General features: G+C 39.5%; 2 protein-coding genes across 2 annotated transcripts in view; one reads left to right on the forward strand and one right to left on the reverse strand.

Moving 5' to 3' along the window:
• The window catches only part of uxs1 (UDP-glucuronate decarboxylase 1), a 32,723-nt gene extending 19,968 nt beyond the window's left edge, over positions 1 to 12,755 (forward strand). The window contains exons 10-16 of the mRNA XM_070837808.1: positions 193 to 314; positions 5,397 to 5,516; positions 5,806 to 5,849; positions 10,622 to 10,682; positions 10,825 to 10,882; positions 11,235 to 11,338; positions 12,454 to 12,755. Coding sequence (XP_070693909.1) covers positions 193 to 314; positions 5,397 to 5,516; positions 5,806 to 5,849; positions 10,622 to 10,682; positions 10,825 to 10,882; positions 11,235 to 11,338; positions 12,454 to 12,585 — 641 coding nt within the window. The 3' untranslated portion in view covers positions 12,586 to 12,755. The remainder of the gene's footprint in view (positions 1 to 192; positions 315 to 5,396; positions 5,517 to 5,805; positions 5,850 to 10,621; positions 10,683 to 10,824; positions 10,883 to 11,234; positions 11,339 to 12,453) is intronic.
• Positions 12,756 to 13,535: 780 nt separating this feature from the next.
• ecrg4a (ECRG4 augurin precursor a) lies at positions 13,536 to 17,606 on the reverse strand. Its single transcript, XM_070838499.1, has 4 exons — positions 17,504 to 17,606; positions 15,989 to 16,036; positions 15,717 to 15,886; positions 13,536 to 13,941 (listed from the first exon to the last, which is right to left on the reverse strand). Exons 1-4 carry the CDS (start codon positions 17,571 to 17,573, stop codon positions 13,792 to 13,794), a joined length of 438 nt encoding a protein of 145 aa, XP_070694600.1. The 5' UTR covers positions 17,574 to 17,606; the 3' UTR covers positions 13,536 to 13,791.
• Between the last annotated feature and the right edge of the window lie 1,853 nt (positions 17,607 to 19,459).

Here is a 19,459-nt window from a genome sequence, read left to right on the forward strand (position 1 = left end):
AGCTCAAGGACACTTAGACATGTCGATCAGAGGAGCCAGGGATCGACCACCAATGCTCTGTTTGGCTCTGCCTCAGAGCCACAGCCATCCCTAAGATGGGCAGCCTGCCATTCTAAATCAACTTTGTGTGAAAACTTAATGTCGTGGCTTTAAAAATGTATCTGAAAAGTTTCTGAAATGTCTGTATTCCAGATCCAGAGGTACACCCACAAAATGAGGAGTACTGGGGGCATGTGAACCCAATTGGACCTCGTGCATGCTACGATGAGGGGAAACGTGTAGCAGAGACTATGTGCTATGCCTACATGAAACAGGTATCATCACTGTGCAGTAACTCAACACACATTGGCAACAAGCTCTTGATAATTCCATGCATGTTTCCATAAGTGGAAATCAAGTATTTAACCTTGTGAACATGCCCCTGGCTGAGCATGTCTGTTTTGAAACTTCGGAGTAACAAGGACATTCTTAAAAAAAAAACGGATTCAGGCAGTCGGCAGGATTTCATACATCACAAACCTAAGGAGCCAATCCTGTTTACAGACAGAGTGATGCTATACATATCATTACGTGTATCTACTTCAGCGTTAGCTGCTAACCAGAGGAGAAGCCAGGTGTAGCTATGTGTTATGATTTTGCAAGCTAGCTAAGTTTTTCACTGATTTACAACTGATGGAGGAGAAATGTTTTATTTTTGGCTGCAAATTTACAAAATTAGTGAGCCTTCATTTGTTACCAAAGGACCTAAAAATCAGAGAGAAATGGGTAAAGTTTATTTGGAAAAATCTAAATGATGTGGAGACTTATAATTTTTTTCTGATTATGACTTTGATTGATGCCAGCCTTTGATGATCAGATATGACTGACTTCTCTTGCCTTTCCTCCAGGCAGGTGATATTTATTTATCAGCCTCGTCTCCTGCTCCTCCTCAGCTGCTCATTATTTTTTTTTCACACCCACTGGGAGAATTCTCGGAAATGGCCGGCTTTCAATATCTGACTGTCAGTCGTTTGTGCACAGTGACAAAAAAATCGCATATTACATCTGCTGCTCAGTCATGTGATTGCAATTCATTAACATTTAAAAACTGATGAATGTTGGTTATGCGGTGGATGATGCCTTTCATCTGGAGGGGAGAGTGTTTGTGTTTGATTGCGCATTTATTCGTGTGATGATTTTGTATATGTTTGTAGTCTGGTGAATGGCTGTCTTGGTTACGTGTTATAGGTAGACAGCTAACACAATAAGAAAAAGGTTTCGTTCGTCAAAAGCAGCGACTCAATAAATGTGCGAATGTAGATGCTTTCAAGACATGTACAAAATCAGAGTTGATTAAGCATTTTAATGTGGCATGGCATAAATTAAAGAGCACAGAGTTGAGTCATTTGACAGCAAGAACACCACTGGACCAATATAGCTAGCTGGTACTACAGTAGCAAACTAAATAAATAAATGAAGCACACAGCAGAGTGTTTTTACATTTAGCCTTTCTGGGTTTAAATCTCCATTTCCAACACTGTAATTTACTGTTGTATGCCTGTGATGTTGGAGTCAGTGATGTCAGCGGTGAAAAGTGTCAGTCTATGTTATTGCTGGCATTGTTTTCACATTTATACATGCTCAAAACAAATCTTAAGTAAGATTTACTTCTCTGAACTGTTCAGCTTAAACCGCCTATCTTCTGAATAGTACCATGACATCTTGTACTTGCATGCATATGAGCATTCCTTTTTTTTTTTCTATTTCTTTTTATCTATGCCAGAAGGATGTGGGTCTTCCAGGAGGTGTCCTGTGGATCTATGTGTAGATGCACATTCATTGAGAATTTAATAACCCTAAGGCAATTTGGTTGAATAGCACACATTCCTTTGTGTATGGATGGAAAAGTACACGTACAGTTTGTCAAAAATAGCAGCCTCTCAAGAACAACATTAAGCTCCCATGCCATTTTGCTGGCAGCTGCCGGAAAAGTGAGGGAGGTTATCCCCAACATAGGAAGCCGAAAAGAAAAGAAAAACAATGGAAACACCAGCAATATGCTGAAACATCTTTTTACACCACATGAGATCAAATTGCAGTAATGCAACGTATTTGACACTTTACACACACGTGCCATTGCTTTAAGTGTCTCCTACTGAGGGTAAACCTCTTACGTTAAAGTAGCAGCGTGTAGGCTGGCTTAGCATTTTTTGGATCAAGAAAACCTAAATAAAAACGAATGCTTTAAACATATTCTCTCATTTAATCTATTTTAGATTATAACAGACAGACAGACATACCTTGATGCTAAAAACGTATGTAGTCCTACTTTTTTCCACACAGAAAATTGATCAGGAATCAATAAAGGCGTCAATAAAGAATCGAAGGTGGCACTGGTATCATCATTAAAATCTTATCAATTCCCATCCGTGTCCTATGGACTGGCAAGCAATACGATTACAATTAGTGGAGAATGTTAATTAATTCAGACTGTTGTCATTGACGTACTACTTCAAGTTGATTACTCTCTGCAATCAGAGTATTGGTGTTTACTTGCTGAATTAGGTGTGTAAACTATAATGTGTTTCAGGACTGAAGCAAGCTGTGCAAGTAAATGTTTAGGTGTACCTGTGCACACCATCGTTTGCATTTACAGGAGGTGTATGCAGACACAAACACACAACCTTTCCAAGACCTCTACATCATGTTGTCCTCATTGTGTCCTTGTTCTTCACCGTACTGAATATATTTGAAAGTTGAGACAATTCTACATAATTTCCTTGTTTTTATTCATGTTATTCGGCCTACATCTTATCTAATGTAGTATTGATCCATAAGGCTGACTGATGAAGGCCATGGATTTCTAAAAAGGGAGAGTTTTCCATGTCTGTTGGATCAGTGTGAGTATCCAGAATATATTTGGCCTCCTTTACCAACCCCACCAGGTGTAAGCCTGAAGGGTATCATCTGTCAGTGTCTAATCTGTGTCTAATGTTACTGGACAGATCAGCCCTAATATTTTTTTTCATGCCTGTAAATCAGATATATGCAGATTAATTCTGTACCCAATATGATTTGATCCACTTATGTTACACACTATACGACATGAAAAATCTCTGTTTCTTCTGTTCGCCACCATCTTGAATACAAGTTTGTTTTTTTATTTTAACAACTTTATTTAAGCAGTTTTACAAAAAGTTGTACACACTTTGAGCTTGAGTCTACAATTACAAACATGCCAGGGGGACCAAAGATAAAGTTAAATAAGTATCTTCAAACCGTCACACTGGTTATAGCTAGCACTTTTCTTGTTCCTTCTTTGTTGGAGAGTTTGTAAGGGGAGTATTTTGACAACAGAGGTCAATTTAGTTCCCTCTGCATGGTCTCATGTGTCAGAAGAATTTATAATGAAGTAAATGTAATAAAATCGTTGTCATACTCCAGTTCCACTTCAGGCCTCACTGAACACATTGTAGTTGACTCACCTGGAAGTAAAAGCAAAGATGTTATGGTTGCTATGGTTTCATAACAGCTGGCTCTGTTTTTAATACTTATACAGCAGTGTCTTGGAGCTCTAACCGCTTTACTGTACAGACTCACCAAAAAGGTGTCTAGACTTGACAACCTGGATCCTTTTAAAGCATGCAGCTGAGTTTATCGCTGATCTTATTGTTCATGTGTTTAATCTCAGCTTCCAGATTTATTCCATTCCATTCTCAAAATCAGCCTGTGTTCTCGACTTGGGAGACTCTTTGATATCGGTATGGGTGGCAAGGCAAAAGCGTGGTTCAGGAAATGTTTTGCAGATACAATACAGTGTGTATATACAGAAGGTCACAAGTCAAGCTTCATGGAGATCTCGAAGGCAGTTCCCGAAAAGGTTAAAATTTAGCCACTGTCATTCTCTGTTTTCATAAATAACATTGCGAAGGACAGGCTTATAGCTAAAGTGCATCTTTATGCAGATGATTCAGTAATATATTCAGTTGCCTCATCTGTGCGTCAGGCTGTTGATGAGCTCTAGACGGCATTTCAAAAGCTGATCTCATTATCTGAGATCTGGGAGTGAACTCTGGAAAAGATCATGAATTTGGCTTTTGTACCATTAATTGTCAAGTTTAGACTGTATAATAAGGTCCAAAAGCTAAATTCATGATCTTTTCCAGAGTTCACTCCCAGATCTCAGATAATGATAGCATTCATACCTTAGGAGAGTACTCTGTTCTACTGTTCTACTGTCAGTACTCAAGTATGATCCTCCAAGTGCATATTCATGACCTAATGAAGAATCTGAAGGTTAGGCTGGTTGTTGAAACAAGGCATGCTTTAATTTACACGGCAAGGAAAACACTTGTACAGCCTGTACAAGTGTTTTCTTAACTAGGCCTACTCTAGACTACAGGGACGTTCTACATTCTACATGCATACTGCCTCCTCTACACTTCACCACACTGACTCACAGTTCTTTCTATTTCATATCCGAGTGTTGGTCTTCATTAAGCTTAAGGAGACTTGTTCGCAAAGCCATATTGGATAAACTCACTTTATATCTGTGTAATCTCCTATCACTCACAAACACTTATTTTCACTCCACTAGAAGAGTGCTCTACCAGGTATCCAGGACTTGGTAGAGCAGCTTCCTCTCATTTTGCATCCTGGTCATGGAGTATTCTTCAGAACACTCTACAGATTGATGATTTGATCTCCTTGGGATAATTCAGGCTCTGGTAAACAAACTGAGTAACCGAGGAGTGCAATTACTATTCCTAAGTTGGATTCTGTAAGATGTATCTGTTACTCCATGTCTATTTATAATGTGCTCCATCTGTTTTCCATCTCCCTCAAAAATATTGAACCTCAAGGGATCTTCTGGTTAAATAAAGGTTAAATAAATATACTTAATTGCAAATAATATTACTTAAACACTTAATGGTGTATATAGGAAATGGCTTATAGGCAAGGAGAACATATTGTTGTTCCTTTTTGAATACAACACTATACACTCACCAGCCACTTTAGGTAGACACCTAATAAAGTAGCTGGTGTTCTCCTCTGCTGCTACAGCCCATCTGTTTCAAGTTTCAATGCGTTATGCATTCAGAGATGCTCTTCTGCATGCCTCAGCTGTAAAGAGTGTTTTTTTTGAGTTACTGTTGCTTTTATATCAGCTTGAACCAGTCTGGCCATTCTCCTCAGACAGTTCTCTGTAAACCCTAGAGATGGTCCCTGGAATTTCAAGTTGTTGGTGCAACAACCGTGCCACGTTCCAACTCACTTAAATCACTTTTTTTCCCCATTCTGATGCTTGGTTTGAACTACTTCAGATCATCTTGACCATGTAAATAAACATTGAAACCAAGGAGCAACAACATTCCTAAACGACTGAGTCACCCTTTTTCTTGTTTCTTTGCTCACAGGAAGGAGTAGAGGTGAGGGTGGCAAGAATCTTCAACACGTTTGGCTCTCGGATGCACATGAACGATGGGCGTGTTGTCAGCAACTTCATCCTGCAGGCTCTACAGGGAGAACCTCTCACTGTAAGCTTTTTAAGTTTCCTAATTAATAATGTGCATTCATCATGTATTAGGTGCTGGAGACAAACTGTTTGAGGATGTACACACTGAATTAGCCTCTGTGAGATGCTGATCGATTACTGTGGCTGCATCTTTGTGGCATTCAAGATCATGGCAAAAAGAATCAATTATACTTGCTCATCATAAATAAACTTGTAATGTGTGTAATTTATTGTTTTACACACGATAACACATTCACCTTCTGTATGTGCATCATGCAGAAATGATGATCAGTGTTCTGTTGTTGCTCTAGGTGTATGGTACTGGTTCCCAAACAAGAGCCTTTCAGTATGTAAGGTAAGATTACTAAATCAATCCTGTTTTGTTATGTCCCTGAAATGCATAATTCTTGTTTAACTCTTGTTCCCCCCCAATGAGTAATAATTATAATAATAGTATGGATATATATAGTGCCTTTCATGATCCCAGGGACATTTTATACAGTAGAATACAGTGTAATAATATAAGGAAATAATATAACAATACTTTTACAATATGAATAACAATGAATACACACACACACACACACACATATACATACATACATACATACATACATACACGTGTGTGTGTGTGTGTGTGTGTGTGTGTGTCCTTACACTGACATTTGCGTGTCTTCTTGCACGGAAGACTTAAAGGAATATTTACAGGTGTGTGTGCCAGCGATAATGGCGTTAATTTGATGATGAGAGATCAGAGAAACTTGAGTATTTGAAGCTTTCTTATCTCTTCAAAGCATTCACCTGCTGCCCTGTATGACTTTGGTGTTGTGTAAACAGTAAAAGGCCAAGGTCTTTGGGTAAACTTTCAGAAAAACTTTAATGACTGAAACATGATTTCCTTCGTTACTGACAGTTTATCTTGAAACTCCCCTCCACACAGTCATATCTGCTCTTTGTCTATCAAAATGTAATGGTCATGTTCAGAAGCATTTTGTTTCGGATAAAACAGGATTGTCGTTAATGCCATTTTATTACCTTCAGTGCCCATAAACAGTGTTCACCCATACGGTACATTATTGATGTTGGTAGGTTTGTATTTTCTTCTAATATGGTAATAAGATTGTTTCAAAGCTCAATTTTACTTACCTCTAAGAAGCAAAAATAACATTATATAAAGAAAAATACTGAGGCCGTGGGCTTGCAGGAAACTTAGCCTAGCCCACACAAAGGCTTTGAATGCCACAGAAAAGGAGAGAAGACTTAAATGTGGCAAATACAAATAATGAGTCAAAGAACAATAGTTGTATAGTCTTATAGTAGAATTGGTGTTGGGGTTCTCTTAAAATACAATTTAACCTATAAAAAGTACCTGTATAAGAAAATAGAATAAATATATGAATATAAAAATAATGTCTTTTCCTATAGGATCAAATTGTGATTGAGGATTCGGTTCAATCACAATTTGTATATCACGTCATTGATTGTGTCCTTCTATGGAGACTATGGAGACGAATACTTTGAACTTAATGAAATATTAAAACACATTCAACATAATAAAACAAAACCATTGTTAAGTTTAGTGAGAATGTTGATAGAATTTCTCTTGACTTGAATTGACATGGACAGTAAAATGCATAATGAATTGAACTTGAAAATTAATGGAGCTGGATCATTAGCCATGAGAATGCAGACATATTAAAATCATGCTACGGGCCATATAAAATCTTTATTGTCAGTTCTTATTAAATGAAACTTGCATAAGACAGGATTCCCACACAGAGTCTATTTTTCCAATCATGGAAACACTTGAAAATGCATTAAAATTTACCAAATGTCATGGAAATAACCCGTGTTGTCCTGCAAAATTTGAAGTGTATTTTAGCCCCTCACTGAAGTTACCCGAGATGTGTATTTTGTTTGATAGTCAAGTTGGTAGGAGAAGCTGCGCGGTGCGGCACTTCAAAGTGGGAGTACCAGACATGAAGCGTAACGGAAAAACAGTCCCTTTGCTTTTCGGCTCTCGTGTCAGTCAGTCTAAACGTTCACACCAGACGCTGAGCGGAACGGCCTTGAGATGATCTTGTCAGTGTCGAGTCTATTTTTCCCAGAGTTGCAAGTGGAATTTTGAGAGATGCTCAGTGAAAATGCTGTAGATGGTCATATCTGCATGCATGCAGCAGAGGAAAGAGATTTACATTTGCTGTTGATGAATAAATGCACAGTGATGTTAATTGTATGTACAACAAAAACTTTCTAATTTTCTTTAAAGCAAAATACATTTTATTTGATTTAATCTGTTACTTATGGGCTTTGGCCAACTCAGTGTTATGTTTAAAGTGTTACGGTTATCTAGTAAACTATAGTTAGTTCACCAGAGACTGCAATGGAAAAATTGGAAAAAACGGCCGTGCATTTCTGTTCCACTCTGCTTGACAAAAGTAAATTTTAAATGAGTACTTGAACTGAAATTAAGATTTTATTCATCTACATCAATACAGCTTTAGGGTGATAACACTCACCTTACAGCCTTACAGTGTACATTAGGGTGTGATTTACTACTTTTTGTAAATTTGTCCACAGCTAATCTCTCAAACTACTAACAGCCAATATTTTTGGGCACATTTATGATCTCGCTTTGAACTGGAGCATCTACAGATTAATTCCATACCTGATTTGTTAGAGCCTAATAGAGTTAGGCAGTCTATACAACATCAATAAATCCCTGTTTTCTGTTTTCTTCGCCTCAACTTAACTCTAGAGGAGCTTGTGTTAGCAGCTGTTGTGCTCCCCTCCGCAGCTGGGTCAGGCATTTCAGAGACTGTCAGGTAGAGATCTGCACTCTGCTGAGTGCACTTTTCTAGTTGTGTTTTGAAACTGTTACAAAGGTAAAGCACAGTCAATTTTCGTTCAAGTTTGAAGTCAAGTTAAGTACAACACAGAACACAATCAAGCTGCTTCTTTATTGAGCAGAACTTTGCAAGTAAATAAAAATAAACATTCCAGTGCTGGCCAGCTGTAACAAAAAGACGAGGTCAGATGAGCTTATTGTAGAGTCAGCAGTGACCTGTAATGAGCCTGAGACACTTCATGATGAACCCTGCATCGTCAAAAAAAAAAGGAATAAAACTGGGGTTAAATGTGTAAATACTACACCTACCAGTGAATTATGTGAAAGTTTGTGCTCTCCTCTATGTCAATAAAAACTCCTGGAAAATAATTTCATACAAAGAGTAGGAGCACTTGTCAGGGTGACAGATAAAAGCAGGGAGTCAAGGGAGAGAAGCATAATGGGTATGGGTTCATCAAAGTGCTTTAAGGGGGCTAAATATCAGATTGATATAGAAGACAATGCATATTCCATATTCCAGGTGTGAAAAGAAAAAAACAGACAGGCTGCTTTTGTTGAAATTCATGTAGGGTTCAGTCTGTTTGACTTACAAGCAGATTTTCTGTGTTGTTTTCTACAAAACTTGAGGTTTACAGATACATAATGTTTTTCAAGTGGCTCCATTTTTTTCATGCGCAATTTGAAAATGCACATGAAAATTGCAAAGAAAATAGTTGAGCTTTGAAAAACACACCACTGATATCCACAAAGGCTGCCATTAAGGCAATCTGCACTTTATGCTGCCCCCACCCTCTGTTCTTGCTCTACAAAAATATCATTCAACCCATTCTGCTCTACTGTTCCTCAACATACTGGCCGCCTCCAGCAAGAACAACAGGCCGCCCCACCCCCAACCTCTCAGACCTGAACGGCAAACCTGTACTCTATTCTTTAAACTGCTTTCATCTGGTCACGCATACAGATCTCTGGCATGCAATCGATTTGACAAGAGTTTTATTCCCTCTGCTACCCCAGTAGCAGTCAAGTGTATATGCATATGTGCTATCTGTCCATACATAAACCCATCCATTCATACATACATACATACGTACCAAGAGGATGGATCTTTAAAAGTGCTTTGATTCTGGACCATCCAGATTCTGTGCTTGGTTGTTGCGTGATAAGTCAGCACGCTTTTCTCCAGCCTCAGCTCTGCTTTAGCAATATGACCCTGTAAACATGGGACAGTTTGACAGAACGCATCTGCCAATGCCTGCAGAGGTTGGACTAGCTCCAATATCCAGACATCTTTGAGACTTGCATGTTGCTTGAATGAGTTGCTGGACGGTTGGCGACAGATTCACCACCACACTGCACTCTTACCATTAACTAGTGCCTTGGCTGAAGAGGGAGAGGCCAGATTAACAAAAGAAACAGGAGGCAGTTTTCTCGAACACTCACCCTAACTAGAATCTGATCAATTCCTCCATTCAGGATGTTCTCTGTTGCTCTTCAGTAAAAGCTCAGAAAAGCCTACTTCTGTACAACTGTACAGAAGTAATTTAAGTTCCTGGGATACAGTTTCCCAGTTGGGGATGAAAACTGTGCCAAAAGCCAGAATGGGTCATTATTTATAGCTTAGAAATTTTAGAATTACTTTGTCCGTAGAGTGACGAAATGAGAAAAGATTTTGATGGGTCCCACACACGCACACTAACTGTGGAAGTGTTAAAAAGGCATTGCAGCAAGCTCCTTATTCTGCCACAACATTTGATCCCTCGCTGTGTATGCATTGTTTCATGTTTTTATGTTGCATTTCTCAGTCTGATGTTAATTCATTTTCAGCAAGAAGCTGCACTTACCTGTGCCAAGGATGAAACTGCAGAATTTGATCCTATTTAATGGTTGTTTTCTCCATTAATATATTAATCCTCCAGTGGAAAAACATTATTATGAAAATTTGATTTAATTGGTTTTCCATATTTTACTAAATAGCAATACTGAAATAAGACTCAAGCGTGTTTTTTTTTAGACTATTTGCTTAGTCTAGTTAGTGTAGATTATGTTTCTTATTATGAACATGTGTATATAATCTGCTGAAGTGGTTGTAAATTAATTTATATATTCAATGTTTTCATCTCTGAGTTTGTGGGTCCTCGTCAGCTGAGACATTTCACAGTGTACAGTATACACACTGTTCTCATAAACACCTCTCTGCATAGAAAGTTCATGCTCATGCAAGTAGGACTTTAAAAGAAGAGAATCCATTTTAATGCCTCTGCCTCTGATTTGCTCTCCAGCGATCTGGTTAACGGCCTGGTGTTATTGATGAACAGCAACATCAGCAGTCCAGTGAATCTGGTGAGTTCATCATAACCAGCTGTGTTTTACAAATTAAAATAGAAATTAAATTCCCCATTGGGAGAAAACTTACTGGGGAGTCAATTATTGTGTCTGCGCCCTCTTGACACTGCTGTGATGAGTTTATGAAATATGTTTGCAGGGGAACCCAGAGGAGCACACCATATTGGAGTTTGCTCGTCTCATCAAAAGTCTCGTTGGTAAGGCGCCAGATTGATCGAGATATCTGTCCTGTCAGTCAAGTCACTTGTCCCACTGCTTGTTTTGTCTCACCCTTTATTTCTTAAGGTGGAGTTATGCCCCTGTGTGTCGTTGTGGTCCCATAGAAATTGATCTGTTTCTCAGTGGATGATTTAACACCGTTATTGTTGAAGCAATGGATGCGTCTTAAATTATCAGGCTGAATCAATCAGTTGTGCGCGCATTAATCTGCCTTTACTCACAGTTTGAATTGTCTGATCATCAGTATTAGTAGGAATGAGAAAAATAACAATATGTTCCCCTTTCTGTACACTTGTGAACACACACACACACACACACACACACACACAGTGAGCCGAAGTCAGATCCAGTTCCTTCCGGAGGCCCAGGACGACCCTCAGAGGAGGAGACCTGACATCCGAAAGGCCAAGATGATGCTCGGCTGGGAGCCGGTGGTATGTGTGACGCATGAAAGACTGGCACTGTAGATGCACAATGACGTGTAATGTTGTAACTTTTTTTTTCTTCTTGAAAGCTGATATTGATATTTTTATAGAGAGACAGGATTAACAACATTAATACTAAAATCATTATCACAGCATTCTCTTGATGTCAGTATGTGACCTAGCATTCAAAGTCACATAGTAAAAAGCTAAACTTGATGATTTTCTTTGCTGATTTATGTACTAAATTCCAGTGACAGATTATAAGTGGACTCCGTAAGTGGACAAGACATTTGAGGAAGATGGCTGATATTGATGTTTGAAAGTTTAAAAAATCATGATGAAGATCCCTAATTTTTAATTTTCAAAGAACTTACACCAAAATATGTACTGAGTGGGACATTTACAGTTTAAAACCGTGAACATACATACCTGCAACATGTATCTCTGAGAGGCTTGAATCCACTGGGCTGATTTGTTATATATTAACTAAAGTAATAAAAGTGTTAAAGTTTTCATGCTTTGGCGAATGATAAAACTCGCTAACATAATTCAAACATACTACAGCAAGACTACTAAACATATCTCAATATTAGGATATTGGCACAATTTAGTTATATGGGGAGAGATAAACATTGTTGAACCAATACTTAAAGCAAATGCTTTTGATACGTATTTAATATTTTGAAATCAAATTCAATGCAAAAGATGATAGTTAGTATTTTCAATTTGAAGTTGATCATTTGTCAATGAAACTGTACGCTGAAATGTATTTCAATTATGTCATTAATTTAATTTTAAGGTGAGTCCAGCTCATCAGACTGACTCAGCGAAAACACGGGGAAAACTCTGGAGGGGAAACATGAACTCATTAGATAGATGCACAATTTACAATGAAGAGGATAATTGGCTGGCTAAATGAGTAATAGCATGTTAGTAATAGCAGCCACCATCAGTGTCTCAGTTTAACCGTGGACTACATGACTGCCTCATATATACAGCTGATCTGATCAGTGTATCAGTATATGATAGTGTAGCTGCAATATATGTGAGTTTTTCTTTGTTTGTTTGTTTGTTTCTCTTCTCCCAGTGGCAGTATCTTAACGTTGTGTGTGTTATGTTGACAGGTGCCCCTGGAGGAAGGCTTGAACAAAACTATCCAGTACTTCAGCAGGGAGCTCGAGCACCAGGCCAACAACCAGTACATCCCCAAACCCAAAGCCGCCCGCATGAAGAAGGGAAGACCCAGACATAACTGAGGTCCAGTTTTTCCATCTCAGACACTCCTAAAACACAGAACTATGTAAAGACTCCTCAGAGGACCCCTGAAGAGCAGTTCTCTGAAATACACTGCTGAATTGAGCACTCTGGGATATAATGACTTTCTTGAGAAGCAAAAACAACTTTCTCTTAAAAGTCTCTTTTTTTTTTTTAGAAAAAAAAAAGTGTTGCCTTGCACGGGAGCTGCAGCTGCACTGTGGGTGAGGTCTTTCTTACTGGAGTTTGCCTTTTTTGGATGGACAAGCCTGAATCAGAAATTTGAGGCAAGAAATTTGAAACCAAGCCTACCTTTTTTTTGTGAATTTGTGCTTTTGCTATTTAAACTGCAGACATGAGAATCTTGCAAACAGCTCGTACTGTGCATCAGCGCTTCCTGTTTATTGTCTGAGTTTCATGATGTTTCGTCTCCAAAGGTGAACTACCGATTTTGTTTTTCCACTGGATGTTTTGTCCTCTCATCAGTGGCGTGCCAGCGTCCTGTTGGCTGTTGACACAGCACACCGCTGGACTGGGCAAATCTCCTAGAAAGATTGTTACAGCGTCACTACGTGTTTATCAGGACATTATTGTGTTCTGTTCTGTGAAATCTCATGTCAGGATGTGCATTATCAATTTCAGATGAAGATGCTATTTTAATAAAATATTTCCAATATTTTGTGTATGATATAATTAGGGAAGATATTTGTGTGTGTGTGTGTGTGTGTGTGTGTGTGTAAGAGAGAGAGAGAGAGAAAGAGAGAGAGCATGCAGAATGAGCACACAAATTGATTTTGTGCATTTGTGCGTGAGAGAGAGTTAGACACATTTCTACAGTTTAGTGGAAGTGAAGAATCAGGGAACTTAGACAGTGCGAAGCCACATCTTTATTTACAATTATCAAGTGACAAGAAAAGAGCCCCGACATCAGATCTGAACAGTATTTCATACAAATCAGCACACAATTCTGTGTGTTACTTCTATTTTTATAGCTGATATGTGGGCATGTAGAGAAACTTGAGTGGTTATGCTGGTGGGTGTAACCAATCAAAACAAAGAATCCAGAGCAGCTGTGAAGTACTTAGGTGTTGACAGCTACATGGAAGGTGTAAAACTCATTATCACAGGCTACGTTCTCTCAAATAGAGGGCAAGGGACTGACTGTGACACAGAAAACCCCTTTGACCATTCGCAGAAGTTGATAGAAGTTAATAGTAGTCATAGTTGACATTAGCTCCGTGTCTGTAGGAACTGGGGTCGCGCGGGCCGATGGGAGAGTTTTCGTCATAGTGGTGCTGACGCCCTTGGTCATTGGAGCGAGCGTGGTCCATCCAGTATGACAGGTCGGCCTCCAGCCTCTGGTGAGGAAAGGACAGCACAGGCGTGGCTCGTTACAAACCTCGAGCTTATAGACACAAAGGGAGCTGATAAGGTGCCCGGTCAGACTGTCAGCAGGCACAGCTGTAGCAAACAGACGTTGAAAAAGGCCAATGCTTTCACAGCTTTCCCAGTTGACACAAAAATGCTATCAGCTGTCAAAAATAGTGGAAGTATGAGGTTGTTTCGTGCACTCTGCTCTCTCTCTCTTTTTTTTTTCTTTTACTTGTTCTTATTATGTTTTCCTTCCATTCTTTATTGTCCCTGGTGAATTGTACATGACAGTTGCTGACCTGAAAAAAACCTGAAGCTGGCTCTGTAAGTGGGGCATTTGTGTGTGAGAGAAGGAATTCATGTATCACCATGCATTCCCTTCCATGACTGTATTTATTCCCTCAGTCAGACAGTAACATTTGAGGAAAACTGTGCCTTTTGAAAAGATCATCTCTGAATCTTATAGACATCAGACCAGACTATTATCACTGGAGTGGCCTTTCAATGTACAAGTGAATCCTGTCATATTATAATGTGGAAACTGATTTTTATAACTATATAGGTTGCACATATTTAGAAAAATATATGGTCAGTCTGCTGTTGGAGGAAGGTAAACTAAACATGAGCTGTATGTAAGAGAGAGAGACTGCTGAGAGACTTTTTGTTCCTGTCTTTGTGCGGGTTAGACCTTTAAACCCTGCAGAAAGAGAGCTGGTAAATCTGGTTCTGTTTTTGTTATGTGGATCAATTTTGTTTTGCAGAATCCCTGTTATGTTGGTAAGCTCCACTGCAGATTTACCCCTGTTTTGTTGTGTCGAAAGACTTAAAGGATAACTCGAGTATTTTAAACCCTTTTCCTACATATTTTGGGTTTGAAATGACAGGAAGCTACAAAAACTTTTGGAATTGGGCCTGTAGATCTCCTCCACTGGCAGCCGAGAACAGGCAGCAAATGGGTTGTAATGGTTGCAGTGTAATCCTTCGGGGCAATTGCCCCTGACTAAAGTATGTGCTCTAAAAGTGCTTGTTTTTGCCTTTGACAGGCTCAGTTTGTTATTCTGAGTGTCTGACAACGCGATAACAGCAGCTGTTTCTGGTTAAAAGAGAAGGATCTTACAGGTCTATGTCTGTGTCCGTACCGAGTGGCAGATGCTGATCTACCGCTGCCTGTCGATGAACAACAAATATTCTGTTGGATCGGAACGAACTGCTCCTCACTGGCTACTCATCAAATCCAGAATCCAATTCAAAATTCTTGCGATCACTTTTACCGGCCTACATCAAAGATCTACTGCAGCTCTCCACCACCAGCAGGTCTCTCCTTCATTGAGGCTTAAAACTAAAGGAAATTGTGCTTCTGAAGTTGTGGCTCGTCAACTTTGGAGCTCTCTTCCTTTACATTTAAGATCTGTGGACACTTGTTAAAGCAGCCAAAGACCCATTTGTTTAGAGTGACCTTTTCTGTTTTTGTAATCTTCTTATTTTGTGTCTGCACTTTGTGATGTCTCTGCTCTTAAGAGGTGCTATATAAATAAAGTTACTTTTAGCAGATGTGCTTTGATTGGGCACCATCGTCCCGAGGTTTTACATTACAGCCATTACTGCCTGCTGCCTGTTCTCAGCTGCTGGCTAAAATTTTTCAAATCTAGAATATGTAAAAAAAAAAAAATAATAATAAAATAAATAAATAAAAAATCTGGCCCAGGTTTAAAGTACTGGAGTTATCCTTTGAGGAGTTCAGAGAAAACCTGACACAACCAACCTGCTCATCATATCCCATGGACATAAACTGCATGATCCACTGCTGTACGTCTGCTCTGTTGCGATCCCAAATGTGCCTCTTGGTTCTGCTCAGTTTTGCCAGGAACTCCTGAGCCTTGGAGGAGGAGACGGCAACGTCGGACTTCGAGGGGGCAGTACCTGCTCCTGCCACTGGGTGGAAGCACAACAGGGCAAAAGAATGAAAGGGCATTGTCAAAACACAAGTAACTGGAGTTGCTCTTTGTATCAGCAGTGTGTTTAGTAAAATATTACCATCTCTTTTCCTCAAGATCTTTTGCAAGCTGCTGTCACTGGATACATCTGTGAAGGAGAGTCAACAGAGAGCAGCAGCATGAAACAGCATTCTTTAAGAGAGGTAAGTTAGTGAACCAGCTGTCAGTCATTTCTAAACCGTCACACACATGTTCAGAGTAGCCTGTAGGTTACAATAGGTCAGTAATGGGCAGCCAGTACTGGTACAGTAATGGGACTGTTCTGCTCTCGCTGCAGCAGATTTTCTGATGAGCTTAAATAGTTTTACACTTTACTTGTTGCCCCCATTTCAGTTAACTAAACCAGTTTCATGGATGTCTTCAATTTTAAGTGTCGATGTCAATGTCAAAGATAATGATTGAAGGCAGCTAAAGTTGCCAACACACATTCAAAGGCCAATTTATGTGTATATATATTTGCTAGAGCAACTTTCGGCCTGCTGCTCTCTTCATCAGGATCAATACACTGTATTTGGTGAAGGTTCATACATACAGTATGGACCTTCAGTAATAAGTTTGCACTAATGAGATATCTTGTATCCTGCTGCACACAGCCAGTTCAGTCATATGGCCTCTTCAATACTTACAGTGGCCACTGATTGAGTATTGCAGTCCCTCCTTGAAGTGCCTGGCACGTCTATAGTCTTAAAAAGGTTTAATTATTGTGTTTTTTGAAAAGATAAAAGATGAAGTTGAGGTTTCTCTAACCTAAACCCATCTCAGAATACCATGTACCTCAGGATGTGTCCAGAAATCCAGTCCGTGTCTTAAGGTGGGCTCTGTTTAGTCCTCAGCACAGCACATGTGCACTGTGCGGTTAGAAGTGGAAGCTGGAGAAAATTGCTTGCATGTGGATTTCTCCAGTTTGTGTTGCAAATGAGCAACACATTCCTGCAGAACATCTCTCATTACTATAGCAGTAATTCTTTCCAGAGCTTTTGCAGCTGTTTTTTTTTATTTATTTTTTTTATTCTGGTCTCCCACAGCTATCATTAGAAAATAGCAAACCAGTAGTAGTGCATTAATCTACTTGCATTTTAATGCATGTGTGTTATGAAAAAAGTAAAAGGATAATATAGCACTACTCAAAAGGCATCAAACAAAAGATTTGTCTATTGTAGGTTTTTCTGTGTTTGATGAGTTTGACCTATCGTAGCTTTTGTTTCCAAGCTTGCAGAGACTTGTAATTTATCTGTGATCGTTCTGATAGTCGTTATTCTAGAAATGTTAATCACACTGATTATAGTAAATGGGATTATCTACTATTCGTATGGACTCATGTTTCCTAATAGCAGACATTCTCTTAAAAGTTATCTCACACTCTCTGACATGCAGTAATTAATTTCTTTGACTGCTAGTGCTGTGAGAAACTCAACTACCACTCAAAAGTAGATTTAAATACACGGCCAGATGCTGAAGTACAGACTAAAGTGGACTACAAAATGGGACATTTTAAGAGCAAATCATAGTAAAGCAGAAGAAAATCCAAAAAAAGAAAGAAGATTATTGAGCTCACCTCTAAGAGCCAACAGTGTCAGCAGTACAGCCAGCCCCATTAACCTCAAATAGAGCTGCTGGGATGCCATCTTGTACCCGTTCAGAGTCTTTACAGGGCTGCTCAAAGGCAACAACTGTGCATGAACTGCTGCACAACCAGAGGGAAGAGTGGGCGGCAGCCCAGACTTTCCAAGTGGAAACTGGCCTATGGTGGTGGAATGTCGTTTACCTCCCTGCCTACAGAGACAAGACTGTGACTGGGAACTTTTCCGCTCTTAAATGAATTTTCGTGTGCGCCCCAGGTACTTTTCCATCTCCCCTACATACAGTCATGAGCAGCGATGAGAAGGAAGAAAAAGCCGAGTTCCACTTTGTCATGTGGGTTTACTCTGTGAATATAAAGATAGCCAGGACTATTGGAATTTGTATTTGCTGAAGCAAGTTGCTGCAGTGCAAATGTGTCATAAAAATGCTACGGATTTCTGGTTGCCAAGTGTTAAACTGTGCATAGTAATTCAAACTCACAAACATTTTTCTGCATGTTAAATGTGCCTCTGTAATATTTATTACAGCAGCTTTTTCTTCCTTCTGTGCCTGTGCTTCTCTGGGAGCTGCGGCTTCCTCCCACAGACATGAAGGTTAGATTAATTGGCGACTCTAAATTGCCTGTAGTTATGAATGTGAGTGTGAGTGGTTGCCAGTCTCAATATGTCAGCTCTGTGATTGACCGGCGACCCCTCCGCCCTCTCCTGACCCTCCGAAGCATAAGCAGGAATATCTACTGGGTCAAAAAAGCTTTTTTCTGACACTAAAATAAATCTGGGCAGAGCTGCTAGATATGAATTTTAACGGTAAGTTAGTGATCAACAGTGGATCTTTTCAGCGTATTGACTATACAGAATGTATGTATTTATGTATGAGTGGCAGAGTGAGTGTCCTGAGGGGGGAGTCTCAATGTCAGCCAAGAATGTAAAAAAGGCCTAATTCGGGTAACAGCTGCAGCGAAAGCAGGTGCGATGCTGCAGAAGGAATTAGCAGAATGCAGCATGAATGTGAAATATTTCAGCATAATAGCATTGTGTTGCTTTACAATGTAAGCTCCAGCTAAACCTCCCCCTGAGGTTATGAATTAAAAACCGTTAGCCTGCGGTGATATTACTGTTATCTACTTCCCGCAGTGCTTTATTTCATCTTCCATGGTGTGCACTTTATCTTGTCTTGATCTTCTGATCATCCTCAGAACTGGGGTGTTTTACAATGCACATTTTTTTTCCAGCTGGACTCTGTTGGAAAATAGTTTCAGGTTTCCAGCACAGACGGCGCCCATACACTCTTAAAGGCCCCACATTCTGCTCATTTTCAGGGTCATACTTGTATTTGAAGGTCCTACTATAACAGATTTACATGGTTTAATTTTTCAAAAACTGCTGCAGCTGAAGAACAGAACAATCTGCTGCTTCACTCTCACCTTCGACATCTTTGTTTTGTTGAAGCTGGAGTTAGAGAGGGAAAAAAAGATGGCGGACAGCGAGGTTGATTCAGGAGGTTTTCAGTGGGCGGGGACAGTCAGACTGCTGAAGGGATGGAGGAGGTCACATGTTCAACAGATCCCCTTTTGGCATGATAAAGGGAGCAAAATCAGAGCAGTCAGAGCAGAGCAAGAGTGCATTTTATTTCATATGAACTGACTTTTCAGTTGTAAGGGGAAGATTTAGTTATATAGTTTTATCAGAAGTTAAATAATCTAATTCAATGACTGCTGACTGGTATGATTGTGTTTATCAGTCAGTAGCCGTAAATACAACTGTACATACAATATTCACAGCCTTTCTTATACCTGATTGAATGATAAACTGTTACTTTATTGAGGTTTCATTTAGATATTCCCTCTCAACTGGGCTTAAACTTGATGCGAGTGTGTTGGAGTGGAAGTACAAACAGTCTCTGCGTCTCTCACAGCTACAGCTGGAATGCA

Source organism: Pempheris klunzingeri, chromosome 10, assembly GCF_042242105.1.
Source record: "Pempheris klunzingeri isolate RE-2024b chromosome 10, fPemKlu1.hap1, whole genome shotgun sequence".
Lineage (NCBI taxonomy): Eukaryota > Metazoa > Chordata > Actinopteri > Acropomatiformes > Pempheridae > Pempheris > Pempheris klunzingeri.

Excerpts from the sequence above, each read along its gene's own strand:
- ecrg4a (XM_070838499.1), bottom strand. The coding sequence starts at position 17,573 with ATGGCATCCCAGCAGCTCTATTTGAGGTTAATGGGGCTGGCTGTACTG. Across the intron at positions 16,037-17,503 it reads GACACTGTTGGCTCTTAGAG|ATGTATCCAGTGACAGCAGC; the intron begins GTGAGCTCAATA and ends TCTCCTTCACAG. Across the intron at positions 13,942-15,716 it reads CCATGGGATATGATGAGCAG|AGGCTGGAGGCCGACCTGTC; the intron begins GTTGGTTGTGTC and ends TTTCCTCACCAG.